Genomic DNA, 16,669 nt, shown 5'->3' with positions numbered 1-16,669 from the left:
CATCAGGAGAATAGCAATGAGGAGTATCAAAATGAAGTTCAGTAGGGTCACAGTATTAATCAAAAGGTGGTACAAGATAATGAGAAGGTGGCCAACAGTGAAAAACATGGTCCAGCCTTAAGGACAGAACCTTTAGAGGCCAATCACCCCAGCACAGCGAGTAAAAAGAATGATCCTTGAGATAAAGATGATGATATGAGCACTAACAATCCGGGTAGCAACAATGAAAATGTGGAAAAATATGGTAGGAGGTCCTCAAGCCTAGACACGGTTATGAGAAATCATAAAGGCATTTATTTGGTGGTGGATTTTAACACGAATCAAAATTTCCTCCAGTGCAGCCGTGAGCAGGAGGAGAGTTTAGATAAGGAGGATGAAATATCGGATAGCCTGGCTGATTTCAACAACACAAGGATCAGTCAGGAGGCGGAGGTGGAACATCTAGACTCTGATGAATCTGGTAAGGAATATGCTCAAGAAGTGATACAAAAAAAGGGCCTGTCCCCAGAAAAGAGAGGCAGAAACAGACAACAGAAAACCAATAAAGGAGGAAATGAGAAAGCCAACTCTTCTGTTAAGGGAAGGAGACAAACAAACCAAACCGAATCCCCTCAATGATCAGTGCCCTTTTCTGGAACATTAGAGATGTGCGGACCAAAAAAGCTATACACAGACTGAAAAGTCTGATCAAATTAAATAATTCTCAATTTGTTGCTATCTTTGAGCCTTTTATCGACAAAAAGAAAATAAAGGGTTATAAGAAATTTTTGGGATTCCAAAATTGCTTAAGTAATGAAATTGGTCAGATTTGGTGTTTCTGGAGCACGAACTTTCAAGCTACAGCGATATCCAATAAAGATCAACAAATTACTCTTCATTTGAAAGATGGAACCGGTGTTGGTAATGAAGGAGCAGTGTATGCCAAGTGCACTGCCCTTGAAAGACAAGAACTATGGGATGACCTAACTGATATTTCAAATCAGGTTCAAAGTGGCTGGTGCATTGGAGGTGACTTTAATGTAATTCTCGAGCCTTCTGAAAAAATAGGTGGCAAGATTCATAGAGCTTACAAAATATTTGATTTTGCTGCATGTATGAATAGATGTGGCTTGGAAAATGCAGGATTTGTTGGTTCAAACTACACCTGGTGCAACAATAGAAGACCAGGGAAAAGGATCTGGAAGAGGCTGGACAGAATTATTATTAATGGTAATTGGCTCCAGAGGTTCAATAATGTTACGGTCAGACATCTTAGCAGGACAGGCTCAGATCATAGGCCTCTTCTGTTAAAATGTTATGACAGTAATAATAATGCTATCAAACATTTCAGGTTTCGTTATTTTTGGGTGGAACAACCTGGTTTCATGGATTTGGTGGGGCAAGATTGGCAAATAGAAGTAAAAGGGAATCCTATGTGGATTTTGCAACAGAAACTTAAAAGATTGGGAAAAAGACTTTCTAAGTGGTCTAGAGAAGACATTGGTGACATTTTCCAGAAAGTGGAAGAATGGGAAGCTACTCTACAACGTTGGAATATGTTGATGCAATTGATAAGAATGAACAGTCTAGAACAAAGCTAAATAAGGGTCAGGCTAAATACGTTCATTGGATGGCTATGCAAGAAGCTCTCCTCAAACAAAAAGCCCAAATCAAATGGTTTGAGGAGGGAGATAGCAATACAAGGTATTTTCATAATGTGATCAAAGACAGAAGAAGAAGACTGCAGCTTCATAGGATCAAGAATAGTAAAGGGAAATGGTTACACTCTGATGAGAAGATCTCAAATTCGGCAATCAGACATTTTAAAAGGATCTTCAACCTACCTGGACCTGCTGTGGATGACAACATTTTCTCCTGCATTCCTAAAATTATCACTGATGACGATAACATTATGTTGCCTAAGATCCTAATAGAAGAAGAAATTAAAGATGCTATTTTTGATATGAGCTCCACTAGTAGTGCTGGACCTGACGGATTTAATGGTATGTTCTACCAAAAATGCTGGGAGATAATAAAGGTGGATGTGATTAATTTTGTTCAGAGCTTTTTCTATGGTAATGGCCTTACTAAATTCTACTCTCATTCTTGTTTGGCCTTAATTCCTAAAGTTAACTCTCCCTCCAATTTTTCTGAACTTAGACCCATCAGGTTAAGCAATTTTTCTAACAAATTCATTTCCAAATTTTGGCTAGAAGACTGAACCCTTTGTTGCCCAAATTGTTTTCGTATAATCAAAGTGGTTTCGTTAAGGGCAGGCTCATTACTGATAATATTTTGTTGGCTCAAGAAATTGTTCATGACATTGCTAAAACCAACAAGGGAGGTAACATTGTCATCAAGCTGGACATGGCAAAAGCCTAGGATAGGCTTTCGTGGAAATTTCTTATAGGTGTTCTTAAAAGTTTTGGTTTTTCAGAATGGTGGACCAGGGCTATATGGAGACTGATTTCCCAGGTTTGGTATTCCATCATTATCAATGGCAATAGAAAGGGATTTTTTTCGTCATCTCAAAGATTGAATCAAGGGGACCCTCTCTCCCCTTCCCTTTTTATTCTTGGATCTAAGGTGCTGTCGAGATTGTTGAACAGTCTTTATGAGCACCCTAACTTTTTCCCTTTCACCATGAGTGAAAGAGGTCCCCAGATAAATCACCTTGCGTATGCCGATGACATTGTCATTTTCAGCGCTGGAAAGAGCAAAGTGATTAAGCTTATTATGAAGCAAATCAGGGCCTATGAAAGAAGTTCGGGGCAGAAAGTTAATGATGACAAGAGCTTCTTTTGCACTCACCAGAAGACCTCTAATTCTAGGATCAATAGAATTATTGATAGAACTGGCTTCAGGCATAAGCAGTTTCCTTTTAATTATTTGGGTTGCCCTCTGTTTGTTGGCAGGAAAAAGATAGAGTACTTTGATGATCTCGTTTCTAGGATCACTAGAAAGCTTTCGGGTTGGTCTGGGAAATGCCTTTCCTACGGGGGAAAAGTTACTCTCATCAAAAGTGTGCTCCAAGCCATCCCCACATACACCCTCGCAGCTCTAACTCCTCCCAAAGGTACTTTGTAACTCATTGAAAAGCACTTGGCTAATTTTTTTTGGGGGTCCGAAGAGGACAAGAATAAGTACCACTGGAGGGCTTGGGACAAATTATGTTTAAAAAAGGGTGAAGGCGGGATTGGAGTCAAACTGCTACAAGAGATCACAGACTGTTTCACATGCAAAAGATGGTGGAGTCTAAGGACTCAATCATCTCTTTGGGCAGATTTTGTCTTGGCTAAGTATTGTACCAGAGTGCATCCTGTGGCTAAATCCATTAATGCTCCTCAATCTCCTAACAGGAAGAAGATGATGCAAATCAGAGATAAGATAGAGGGTAAGATTCTATGGCAAGTTCGAGAGGGAAATAGCAACTTTTGGTGGGATAATTGGACAGGGCTAGGGGCATTGGCTAAAATCTGCCCTAATCAGTCCATCTATAACAAAATCAAAGTCAAGAATTATATCGAAGAAGGGAGATGGCAAGCTGATAGGCTTCATGATTGCATTCCTAGTCAGCTGGTCCAACATATTTTGAAAGTTCACATTGATAATAGTAACGAGGAAGACTACGCAGTATGGGAATCGGCAGTAGATGGGAATTTCTCTACAAAAAATGTTTGGGAGGAAATAAGAGAGCATAAATTGGAGGAATTTCTAACGGGACAGGTATGACACTCTAACTTACCTTTTAAATTTTCTTTTCTTGCATGGAGAATCATCCATAGGAAGCTACCCTTGGATGATGCTCTATGCAAGTTTCATATTAATATGGTTTCTATGTGTGTCTGTTGTAATCAGCCCAAGCAAGAAACCTTGCAACATTTATTCGTGGAAGGAACATCAGCTCAACACATGTGGATTACATTTGGAGCTCCTCTAAGAATAAGCATGAAGTCAAATTGGGGCATTCAAATAAACCTTAGATTTTGGTGGCAAAGTAAAGGAAAAAATAGAATCCATCAAATGATTATACACATATTACCTGTGATAATTCTGTGGGAGATATGGAAACAAAGGTGCTCGTGTAGCTATGGTACTCAAAGAAAGATGTGGCATAGAGGAATGGAGAACCATGTTTGGTGGAATGTTAAAATGAGTATAATGCAAGCATTCCCGAAAGTAGTGGTGCCAGACAACTGGAGCAGCTGATGTGAACATATTGAGAAGTGGAAGCCCGTTATTAATTAGAAAATAGTTAGATGGGCGAAGCCGGATACTAACAAAGTCAAGCTCAATACGGATGGTAGCTTCTCTGGCAACAGAGCAGGTATTGGAGGCATTTTAAGAAACTCTGAGAGCAACATGGTTATGGCGTTTGCAATCCCTGTTGACTGTAACAGCAGTTCGATGGCAAAAGCCTATGCAGTTAAACACAGCATGCAATGGTGCTTGCAGAATGGGAGCAGTAACATTGTTTTGGAATTGGATTCTCTTATGATAGTTGAGATGCTACAGAATAAGGGCACAAATAATCTAAAATTCAAAGGTATTATTGAGGAGATCATGAGTATGATAAATCGGATGGATTGCAGCATTGAACAATGTTATAGAGAAGCTAATCAAGCAGCAGATGGGCTTGCTAAGTATGCGGCTAAGAGGGTGGATAACCACATATTCACCAATTGGTAGCAGCTCCCTACCGCTGCGAGAAGTGCTTATCAACTTGACAAAGGCCAACTTCCTAGCATTAGGATTAGATATGTCACGCCCCGAACCATGGCCTGGACGTAACACGGCACTCGGTGCCTGACTGCATGTGACCGAGCGAACCACATGGCTTGCTGAACTATCATGAGGCATACATGAGCGGAAATATAACGTGAATGCATAATGAGCCTTTATAAAACATGGTAAGTCGTAATACTTAATAAAAATATTTGTTTAAACATGAGTGCAGAAATAACATGAATGAGCCAAAAATGGCTATACGACTCCGAATGTCTGACATAACATAACTGACTTGTCTAGTCTATCAAACATGTCCTTGATTCATGAGTAATAAGAATATTTTGAAATCATATATATAATTGACTTGAAAACATGCTTGTAACTTGCTATATAAAATCATAAAATTTCATGTAAACATATTGAGAACACATGAGGAAGAATTCATGATTCATGGATTAAGCTGGGGTTCCTAATAACCGTAATGGAAGATTAGGAATACAATAACGAATATAGATACAAGATTCATGTACATAAATACGTAAATACGGGCTACCAATATGTTAGGTTTAATGCCCTAGGATTTGAACTTCATGGATATCAAGAAAACAAAGCATGGGGAAGAACATAGAGATTCCCTCATGTTGATGGAAGTTCTACATACCTTAGTTGTTCCAAAACTTGAATTAAAGACTTGGATTTTGTAGAAGATTTCCTAAATCTTGATTCTTGAATCTTGAGATGGGTTTTCTTGAAAACCCTAGATTAGGAATGATTATTTCTTGTTTAGATTACAAGGATATATGTTAGAATTGAGTTGGAATAATTGGAATGGACTTACCTTGGTGTTCTTGATGTTGGAGGAGAGTACGAGGTCGTTCTAGGGTTTGAGGGAATGAAAAATAATGACTTGAACTGATATAAACGAACATATAATGTTTTGGAAAATGCAGTTTACGTCCAGCACTGTGCTGGCCGTATTTTAAGTTTACGGGCCGTAAACTGCAATACGGTCCGTATTCTGCCATATGGACTGCACTGCCTCTCTTCAGTAAAATGACCATAACTCTTTGCACAGATGTACGTTTGACCCCCGTAAGATACAGTTGGAAAGGTATTTCAATGCTATACAACTTTCATCAAGGAGGTTTTTCCAAATTCCATACAAGTTTTGAAATACGGGCCGTAAAGTGAAATACGGTCCGTATTTAACCATATGACCTCAAAATGTCAAATTCCAGAATGTTCAGAAATTCTTGGTTTCAGTTTACGGGCACTGTTCATGGTCGTAACTGTTCATGGGCGTAAACCACCATATCACAACTGAACAGAAAAATTTCAATTCCCACATTCTTTATCTGATGTTCTAAGTCTAGGATCGTGGTCAAAACTTTCGTTAAAGGTACGGGGTGTTACAATATCTCCCCCTTGGGATCATTCGTCCTCGAATGATGGGTCATGGTTAAGGATATGGCTGGACATGGCTTGAATACATGAACATGAATGAAAGATTACATAAAACATAAGAGCTTGACATGGTTACGTGGGAGCATTATCATGGATCATAAGAACTGAATGTGTGATTACATGGAAACATGGATACTGGAGCATGAGACATGAAACATGAGCGCTGGATACATGACATGAGCGTGAAACATGAGACATAACATGACATGGGGCATGGAAACTGACATGACATAGTTTCATGAAAACGTCAGTGCCTAAACATGAGACATGAATAGCGAATATATGAACTTGAACGTGAAACGTGAGGCATGAATACATAAGGGACATTATAACTCTTCTCCAAAATGTCATTAAGCCATCATTAATTCAATACTCGTAATTCTTGCCCGACATACAACATATACCTTGCTTTCCTTAACAACTTTCGTCTCCTACCACAAGTGTCTTTGATATCTCATTTAGAATCATTAAACATTACTTCTTACTCGTCAACATGCCGTATACGTCATACCCTTCGTGAGTCTATTCTTGGTATGCTAACAGGGAAATTTCCAAGGTGTAACATTCTCCCACTCTGTTGGAACATTCATCCTCAAATTTTAATATTCGGGATTCTACAAAATTTTCGCCAGAGTTTCCCCTGTAATATGGCACTACCAACCTGTCACAACAGCCTATAATATCATTGCCTCACAGGGCTACATCACAATAGCACTACAAATTGGCCACACACGACCAAAAGCATGAAAAGAAAGCTTACATACCTCAAAATCTTGGTGTTTCATCATAAATATCTTCTGTGGGATGAAAAAAGTGTGGGTACATGGATTTCATATCCTCCTCAGCTTCCCATGTAACTTCCTCAACTTTCTGACTCCTCCACAGGACTTTCACTGAGGCTGCTTCCTTAGTTCTGAACTTGCGAACTTAACGGTCAAGAATGGCTACGGGGATCTCCTCATACGTCAAACCATCCTTAACTCTTATAGTATTAGCAGGAACAACCAACGACGGGTCTCCTACACACTTCCTCAACATGGACACATGAAACACGAGATGTACAACAGCCAAACCTCATGGCAACTCAAGTTCATAAGCTACTAGTCCGACCTTTCGTAGAATTCTGTAAGGTCCAGTATATTTGGGGCTGAGTTTGCCTTTCTTGCCAAATCTCATGACACCTTTCATAGGTGAGACTTTAAGGAACACCTAATCATCAACTGAAAATTCTAAGTTCCCTTCGCCTTACATCTGTATATGACTTCTGGTGACTCTGAGCCGTTTCAAACGCTCCTGTATTAACTTGACTTTCTCCATATCCTGATAAACTAAAATCTGGTCCTAGCAACTCTACCTCACCAACTTTGAACCAACCAATTGGTAATCTACACCTTCGCTCAAAAAGGGTTTCAAATAGTGCCATACCAATACTAGAATGGTAATCCCTTTTTTTTTTGTTGTAGGTAAACTCAATAAGAGACAGGTGGTCATCCCAATTACCATTGAAATCAAGGACACATGGTTACTGAACTGAATTAATACAAGATTACTAAACTGCTGAGATACTAAACTGAATGTCTATTGTACTGACTGAAGACTGGGCTGACTGAATACTGAGCTAATTGAATACTGGATTAGCTGTATACTGAGCTGACTGAATACTGGATTAGCTGAATACTGAGCTGACTGAATATTGGATTAGCTGAATACTGAACTGGCATGAATACGTGAGTACTAGACTGCTATCTGAGTATTGAACTAACATGAATATTATAACAGAGATCTGAATAACGTATCTGTCTGACCATTTGTCTGAGGATGAAAAGCTGTGCTAAGGTTCACCTCTGTACCCAATCCTTTCTGAAAGGATTTTCAGAAGTTCGCTGTGAACTGAGCACCAACTCTGAAATAATGGACACTGTGATCCCATACAATCCGGCAATTTCATTAACTTATGACTTGGCATAATCTTCTGTTCAATCTGGGGTCTTAACTGGCAATAAGTGCGCTGACTTCGTAAGTCTGTCCACAATCACCCAAATTAAATCATGCCTCATAGCTGAACGAGGTAGACCTGATACAAAGTCCATATTGATCATTTCCCCTTTCCAGACAGGAATATCAATATTCTGAGCCAAGCCACCAGGCCTCTGGTGTTCGGCTTTCACCTGCTGATAGTTCAGGCACTTAGCTACAAAATCTGCCACATTCTTCTTCATGTCTTTCCACCAGTAAATCTCCTTAAGATCATGGTACAGCTTAGTGGAACCTGGGTGGATGGAATACCTAGAGTTGTGGGACTCTAACATGATTCTCTCTCTGAACCCATCAACATCTGGAATGCATAATCTGCCTCGATATCTCAATGTACCATTATCTTCCTCCTGCTCAAAAGCTAAGGTTTTCTATTCGTGAATCCCCTCTTTCATCTACAGCAAGTAGGAATCACCAAACTGCTTCTCTCTAACTTCGATGACTAAGGAGGAATAAGCCATGTTCTGGGAAATAACTCCACCCACTTCGGAGTCTGAAAGTCGAATTCCTAGTTTGGATAAGCAATGAACTTATTTCATCTTAGTTCTCTTGTCTACCTAAATCATGAACCATACTTCCCATACTTGATTTTTGATACTTCCTAAAATACTCATAGTACTGTTGTGCGCTAAGTCTATGACTAGCACCTTAAGGATTAGAGTCTTGTACAATGGCACTACCCTTTTGACACATAACAGGGCATGATCTTATAGCTTTTCTGTGATCGCCTAATTGATAGTAATTGAACTTGACACGATTCGTTTGACGATCATTCTACTCATTTCGGGTTAGGTATATTCCCTATGGAGGCTATCTCATTATGCCAACCTAAATGAATTAAGGTTCTTCATATCTCATACTAACCCTTCGGGTCTTCAATTATCTCACTGGACTTACTGGAGATTTATGCATCTCCCCCTTAGACCAAGGCTAACATCTTATACTTACAAATTCTTCTCTTTTGATGGGATCCAATTAACATTCCTTACCGTCTGCAATTCCTTCGTACTCTACAACACTTACTTTTTTTTTTACTCACATCTGAGCAATTCCTCATGGGGAAAAAGAACTAAATTTACTTACATGAACGGGCTGCTACTGTATTCATAACTGGCATACTCCATCTTAATGACTTAACTCTGCTCACACTGTAAATCTTAGGTCAACCCCCTTTTGACAACTCTTAAAGGCTATTCTTCTATAGTTTGCTCTCTTACGGTTTAGCTGATTTCTTCTTTCACTAATCACTCTACTCCACGCTTAACGTAAGCCCTTGGTTTCTAACACACATTCGGATGTATCCGAACTTTCACCTACTCAAGGTGTTCCTCTGAATAGGAAATCAAATCATATTTCTCAAAGTCAGCCGTACTCGTAACTTAGTCAAATCTTATCATTACTGTTGACATGGCTTTTCCAAACATATTACGAACTTATATCTCATTCTCCTTCTATTTCTAGGGAAATTTCGACAGAGTTTCCTCTGTATTTCTTACTATCCCAAAAACCTGCATGCAGGAAATACCAACAATGCCTCGCAAGGCCAACATGTATACATATATATATCATAGCATAGCATAGCCACACAGGGCTCCCAATTTCAACAACAGTATAAAAATGATGAACTTACCTCATATGTCCAACTCAAACTGTACTTGTTACACTTTCCTGTTTATTTTCCCTTTCAATCTTTAACTGCAGATAGAGTGGGTCCTGATGACCTCCGGTAGAAAACTGTGTGCCACTACTTCCTTGAGATCCTCCATGACTTACCTTCTTCCGGTTGACTTAGCTCCTTTTCTAATTTCTCTGATATTCTCTCCCTGTTGTATTTCATTCTCCTTTCTCAAGAATATCATTATCATTCAACATACCATTCATTCTACTACACCCCTTCTCGGGCATCATATATTGTATTCCACTTTCAATAGCACTTGAAGTCTCATTCGTTACCAGTAAGTACTGCACAATTGTACCCCCTATGGGTAAACATCCTTACTTGGACCTTGAATTACCTGTTCATCTCCTGCGCATTCGAAACGTACGTAATTCGAGAGGAAGAGAAGTTACTTATTGCTCTAAGCTTCATGGCACGATCTAGAGTAGAAAGAAATGAGACAATCCTGAATGTCTTGGTCGTCAACTGTTTATATGTATGGGGCCCTCACACATATAAAAGTGACCCCACTGGACACGGTTTCATAGACTCCCTAAACACACTTGAACCTAGGTTCTGATACCAAGCTTTGTCACGCCCCGAACTATGGCCTGGACGTAACACGGCACTCGGTGCCTGACTGCATGTGACCGAGCGAACCACATGGCTTGCTGAACTATCATGAGGCATACATGAGCGGAAATATAACGTGAATGCATAATGAGCCTTTATAAAACATGGTAAGTCGTAATTGTTACATCCCGTATTTTCGTGCGTTGGAAAGCGTGCGAGTTAAATGACATTAGTAACGGAAGCGAGGTTATCCCTCAACCTTATAGGCGACATTGATGGTACAGATGTGTTATAAATATTAGAATTTAAAAAAAGTTAAGAAAATAAGTTTCGTCGAGGTTCAAAATTTATTTAAATGAAATACAGTCCAAGCTATAATATCCTGTATTTTTGGACTAGGAAATCGAAGCGTCTAGGATGAGCAAATTGTACCGATTGTAAGATTTGGTCATAGTCAAACATGAAAATAAAAGAATTCGGTGTACACAAGAAATGGAGTCCCGAGATGATTTAAGATAGAAAAGTGTGATGACTGGAAATAATATTTTATGTGTGGCAAATGAGGTTATGGACTAGTGTTATATTACACGGTCATGGTAATGAGTATATGAAGTGTGTCGAAAATGATCACCATTTAAATGAATTGAGATCAAGAAATTAATTATATGTGTAATTGGTTAAATGCTAGATTATAGTGGGGATGAAGGAATTAAATACTTAGTTATTTGATAATATTACGTGCCAACCATTCTGCGTGGAAGTCTTGGAAATGAGCAGCATATGACTATGCAAATTTATGTAATGGTGTAGTGTGATCATTATCATTATTGTTACACCCCGGAAAAATTTTGAGTTACCGAAAACTGTAGACGGCTTAGTATGGGCCAAAGGGCCATTACAGCGCGAACGCGCTGAACAAAATTCGATAATCAAGTATGGAATGAAGGTTGTGTTATAAGAAGTTAATAATAACATATATATGACATTGGGAGACCATATGGTGTAAATTAGTTTATATGTTATTTGACGAAAAGCCCTCGTTGCTAACAAGCTAAGTGGGGCCCACATGTCGGAGTTTTGTGAAAGACGTGAGAAGGGACACGTGAGTAGTATATGGAAAGTTGAGTAGGTCCTAAGAAGGACCCATAAGCTAAAAATGAGTGTAGACCCTCCAAAAGGACGATTTAAGAAAACATGTTTGGGTGATCCGACTTGGAGGGGAAAACACGGCATTATAAGTCTGGAATTTGGGAAAACCCCAGAAATAAAAGTTGTAGATAATTGAATTAGCTTTCCAACCATAGGTCGTGGGCCCTCATACAATATCGGGATCAAACGTTATGACCGTTTTACTGAACGAACATCCAGTCAGAAAATTTAACCCTGCGCGACCGCGCCCAAAGGGACGCGAACGCGCAGAAGGAGTTTATATTACCCTCCGCGATCGCGCCAGAAGGCAGCGCGAACGCAATGAGCAATTTTCCAGTAGTTTCTGGCAGCTTCCAAACGTCATAAAAAGGGGGAAACCCCCCTCATTTTCAGATCAACACACGAAAAACACACCCCAAAACTCTCCAAAAATCTGGAGAGTTCTCCCAAACTCCCCAACCAAAATTTTGCCCAAAACCAGGTATAATTTCCCAATTCCAGTCCGGGTAGTGTATAATTATTGGTGCAGAATCATATAACAGTGTGTGGTGGCCTAAATTTAGCATGGAAAAGTGGAGATTAAGAAATATTAAAGGGAGAAAGGTATGAATCTCTTTCTATTTGTGCTAATACTAGTTTATTTACGAAGAATACGCGATTAAATAATTGTATACTGAGTTAATTAGTTATGAAAATTGGAAAACATCGTGTGGGCTGTTTTATGAGATATTTTGGAGTTGAAAACATTATAATCGATGTTGGTATTGTTGTTGTTGTTGTTGGCTACTGAATTAAAAATTTGGGCTAGGCATATAAACAGGGGAGATGCTGCCCGATTTTCGGCAGAATATAAAATAGTATAATTTGAATTATGGTACAAGTGTAAGATGAAAAGGCTAACATTAGTGTGAATTATCTTAAATGTAGACTTACAAGCTCGGACACATAAGCGTAGCTAATAGGACGTGGAACAGGTATGTTAAGGCTCGACCTTTTCCTTCTATGGCATGATCTCTATGTCGCAAGTTTACGAATGTTTTCATAGTCCCCTTATTTTCAAAAGTTAGAAGCCCATGACACCAAGGTATAAGCCTCTCCTTAATAGTTTACAAACTATTTTCCAAAATGCCCATAGTTTTCAAAAAACCAAGTTTTTAGAAGTTGAAAGCTTTTATTACTAAAACGATGAATATGATTCTTATAATGAAAATGATAATGCCAGACATGAGAAAATGACTATGATGATGAGTATGTAATAACAGTTCCATGTTGGGAAATCCTAAGTTATGGGTTCGATACGAATATGAGAATATTGAGTTATTTCTTGATTCTCAATTTTACTCCTTGATAACGATTCTATTTTTTTTTCAAAAACTTCAAAGCATATGATTCAACGTATTATGAAATTATGATCCTATCTTGTGTTATTTACTATTAGTCTCATCTTATATAATTGTTCCTTCAAGGTGAGACATGATGACCATGATGATTCCATAATACAATTGGAGGTTAACGACCTTACGTCACTCCGATATGGACATGATTTTCTTTGGGCTCTCATGGATGTTGTTTATATGTTATAAGTATAAGTATATGTATATGGGGAAGATATAAGTATAAGTATATGTATATGGGGAAGATTGAAAAAGGGAAGGCGCTATAGACGCACAACCACCTGATCAGTTGGAGTATGATACATGATATCGTCCCGGACGCGGGATGCCCGGACGCGGGATATATGGTTAAATGGATTGGAGCCGATGCCTCGGCAATATGATGTATTTTATTTTCTATATACATGAAAAGAAAAGTTTTCCAAGAAAGTAGAGTAATATATGCACATATGGATCGGGCTGCACGTTCCGCAGCAATATGATATAGTATATGCACGTATGGATCGGGCTGCACGTTCCGCAGCATTAAGCATGCATGGCATCCGTCTTAAAAGGGCACTCATATGTACAGGTTACTCTCTTATCTACTATATGCTCTATAAACTCATTATATTATTATTCATACTGTATGTTCTCGTTATGTTACTATTCATGCCTTACATACTCAGTACATTGCTCGTACTGACCCCCTCTTCTTCGGGGGCTGCGTTTCATGCCGCGCAGGTACACCCAGATGAGTTGAAGCTAGCATAGAAGATGTTCCAACGGAGTTGGTAGGCTCCACTTGTCCTGGAGTGCTACCGAGTCAGAGTACATGTGCTACGATGTCTGATAAATGTTAGAGACTTTGCAGACAGAGTCATGGGTATAAGATGTCGGTATTGTGAATGGCTCCACTAACCTATGTGTCATTTTATGTTATGTTATAAAGTCAATATGATCAAAGATTATATTGATTCGAGTACGATGAAAAAAAAAAAAATTGAAAGCTTTACTATGTTTTTCACTCCTTATTAATGCAAGAGTCTAAGGAAATTAAGTACGTAATAAGAGTCAGCGGGTTCGCTCGGCTCCGAGTATGGGGTCGGGTGCCCATCACACCCTAGTACAGTCGGGGTGTGACAATTATGAGCTAAGTGGACCCCAAAACCCACTATAAAAGGATTTATATAGAGATCATTCTAGTGGGAAACAATTCAAGTAAAATATTTGGGCAGTAACGATTTTTCCATGGAAAAGTTTGCAAACTTAGCAATCTTGTTTTGGAAAGTAAAAACACTTAGGTAATGTTTAAGGGACAATATGTCCACGTGGGTCCCATGTGGGGAAAGATCATTTTTTATGTGTAATTATAAGTATAGATAAATGTGGCTTTTGGGGAGTGACCTTGTTAAATTATAATAGTGACTAATTAATCAAATGAGTAGCTAGTGAAGTGGTAGGAGTCCACGTGTATTATTTTTATTCACATGGAAAGCTTCTAATAAATCCACATGGTATGCTAACGTGTCCCTATAGGATACAATGAGCCAAAAGTTAGGCCAGTAATTTGTTTACATAGTGGAAGGTTAACATTGAAAGGACCAAACATTTTCAGCAACTTTCCACTTCATTTTCTATTTCAAGAATCAATGTTCATCTTTAGAAGAGTGCAAAACGTTGCTATCAATTCTTATGCACTTTGAATAAGCAAATTGATAGAAGTTGCTTACGGTTGTAGCTCATCTGGAGCCCTCGGCTAAGCGCCATTTTTTTTTAAAGAAAGATTATAATTTCCAGCAAGAATTTTAAGAGGTCAAGCTTGCTAGTAAGGTTTTTCTTCCAGTTGTTGAGGTAAGGTTTATTCCCTCCTACATGTTCTAGAGATGGTTTTGGTCTTTATACAATTAGATGGATGTTGAATTTGTGAAAGGAAAACTTAAGTCATGCTAGGACTTGTATTGATTTTATGGGCTGTTTTGGAAGTGATTTAAGAATGGATTTAATTCTAGTTTGATATGAAATTGTTGGTATTGTTGTTGTTAGTATTTTTATTGATGTTTGGCTAAGTTGGAATTTCGAAGATTGTTAAGTTTACAGGGGAAATGCTGCCCGAATTTTGTTAAGTTTCATTCGTACTTGGATTGGTTAGCAAGTGATGTGGATAATCTAACTGTGGCCTATGTTATCTTAATTTTAGACCTGCGAGCTCGAGAAGTAGACGTTGGACATTAGATAGAGTTCAAGGTATGTGAGGCTAGTCCTTTCTTTCTATGGCATGAATCTTATAGCTTGACTCTCTTTTTATCCATAAGTTCCCTTAAGTTCCGGAAAATATGAGTCTATGTCCGTAATTAGCCACACAAGGTAATGAGTAAAGTATAGAAATCCCAATACTCATGTTGTGATGATCCTATGATGTTAATGATGCTATTTATTGCTTACACTCACCTTATATGCTAATTCCTTCAAGGTGAGGCAGGATGTCAATGAATGTTCCATAATGATGTCGGAAGCCACCGACCTTACGTCACTCCGATATAGTTATGGCTTTTGATTGGGCTCTTATGCATGCTTTATATATATATATATATATATATATATATATATATATATATATATATATATATATATATATATATATATATATATATGTATTTTATCACACCGCGCCGCGCTATAGTCGGCCGGGCAGGCACGTAGATGTGCACACCACTATAGTGGGCAGCTTATACCCCGGACGCGGGAGGCCTGGACGCAGGCTATGATTATCACACCGCTCCTACATGGACGGGCAGCTTATACATTATCACACCGTACCTATATGGACGGGCAGCTTATATATGTATACATACATGACATGATAATGATTATGAGTAATTCAGCATGCATTATTTCATTTATATTTGACAGCCAGTACAAATTGCTCTTTCTTGATGCCTCCTTATTTCATTGATGCTTTCCTATTTCATTGATATATTGTTATTGTTTATGCCTCTCATACTCAGTACAATATTCGTACTGACGTCCGTTTTCTTCGGACGCTGTGTTCATGCCCACAGGTAGACAGGGAGGTGAGCTTGATCCAGATTCTTAGTAGCTGTCAGCTGATTGAGAGAACTCTATTGTTCGGAGGTGCTTATGTTTATTCTTTTGGTTCATATATGTATTTTGCGCACGACGGAGTCTTGTTTCGTCTATATGTATAATATGTTAGTAGAGGCTCGTAGACGCGCAGTGTGGGTTAGATGGTCTCACAAGATTACTATGTTATACTTGTATATGTTATTTTGATAGCCTAAGGGGCGCATGTATATAAAATCATTTGTGTTTTTTTTTAAAATGAAAAATGGTTGTCTTATGATTATGAGATTATGAATGATAAAGAAATGTAAAAAGGTTATGACGAGTGAGGAAACGAGCGGTGCTCGGTGGTTAGCCCCGGGTACCCGTCGCGGCCCTAGTCGGGTCGTGACAGTAATACTTAATAAAAATATTTGTTTAAACATGAGTGCAGAAATAACATGAATGAGCCTAAAATGGCTATACGACTCCGAATGTCTGACATAACATAACTGACTTGTCTAGTCTATCAAACATGTCCTTGATTCATGAGTAATAAGAATATTTTGAAATCATATATATAATTGACTTGAAAACATTCTTGTAACTTGCTATATAAAATCATAAAATTTCATGTAAACATATTGAG

At 38.5% G+C, this 16,669-nt stretch overlaps 2 protein-coding genes and 1 long non-coding RNA gene across 3 annotated transcripts; all 3 read left to right on the top strand.

Moving 5' to 3' along the window:
- Positions 1-614: 614 nt before the first annotated feature.
- On the top strand, positions 615-1,580 carry LOC132631415 (uncharacterized). The gene has a single exon (XM_060346990.1). The coding sequence runs from the start codon at positions 615-617 to the stop codon at positions 1,578-1,580; it is 966 nt and encodes a 321-aa protein (XP_060202973.1).
- Positions 1,581-1,609: 29 nt separating this feature from the next.
- Positions 1,610-4,668, top strand: LOC132631414 (uncharacterized). Its single transcript, XM_060346989.1, has 5 exons — positions 1,610-2,148; positions 2,256-2,323; positions 2,417-3,055; positions 3,263-3,705; positions 4,228-4,668. The coding sequence occupies exons 1-5, from the start codon at positions 1,610-1,612 to the stop codon at positions 4,666-4,668; spliced, it is 2,130 nt and encodes a 709-aa protein (XP_060202972.1).
- A 9,553-nt stretch (positions 4,669-14,221) lies between these two features.
- LOC132634236 (uncharacterized) lies at positions 14,222-16,376 on the top strand. Its single transcript, XR_009580087.1, has 3 exons — positions 14,222-14,811; positions 15,158-15,204; positions 16,020-16,376. It is a non-coding gene; the product is annotated as an uncharacterized LOC132634236 (long non-coding RNA).
- The last annotated feature ends 293 nt before the right edge of the window (positions 16,377-16,669 follow it).

The sequence above is a fragment of the Lycium barbarum genome, chromosome 3 (genome assembly GCF_019175385.1).
Source record: "Lycium barbarum isolate Lr01 chromosome 3, ASM1917538v2, whole genome shotgun sequence".
Classification (NCBI taxonomy): Eukaryota; Viridiplantae; Streptophyta; class Magnoliopsida; order Solanales; family Solanaceae; genus Lycium; species Lycium barbarum.
This window is presented reverse-complemented; position numbering and strand designations above follow the sequence as displayed.

Coding starts and splice junctions, on each gene's coding strand:
- LOC132631415 (XM_060346990.1), top strand. CDS start 615: ATGATCAGTGCCCTTTTCTGGAACATTAGAGATGTGCGGACCAAAAAA.
- LOC132631414 (XM_060346989.1), top strand. CDS start 1,610: ATGGCTATGCAAGAAGCTCTCCTCAAACAAAAAGCCCAAATCAAATGG. Junction 2,149..2,255: donor TCTGAACTTAGACCCATCAG/GTTAAGCAATTT, acceptor CGTTAAGGGCAG/GCTCATTACTGATAATATTT. Junction 3,706..4,227: donor AGGAATTTCTAACGGGACAG/GTATGACACTCT, acceptor GTTATTAATTAG/AAAATAGTTAGATGGGCGAA.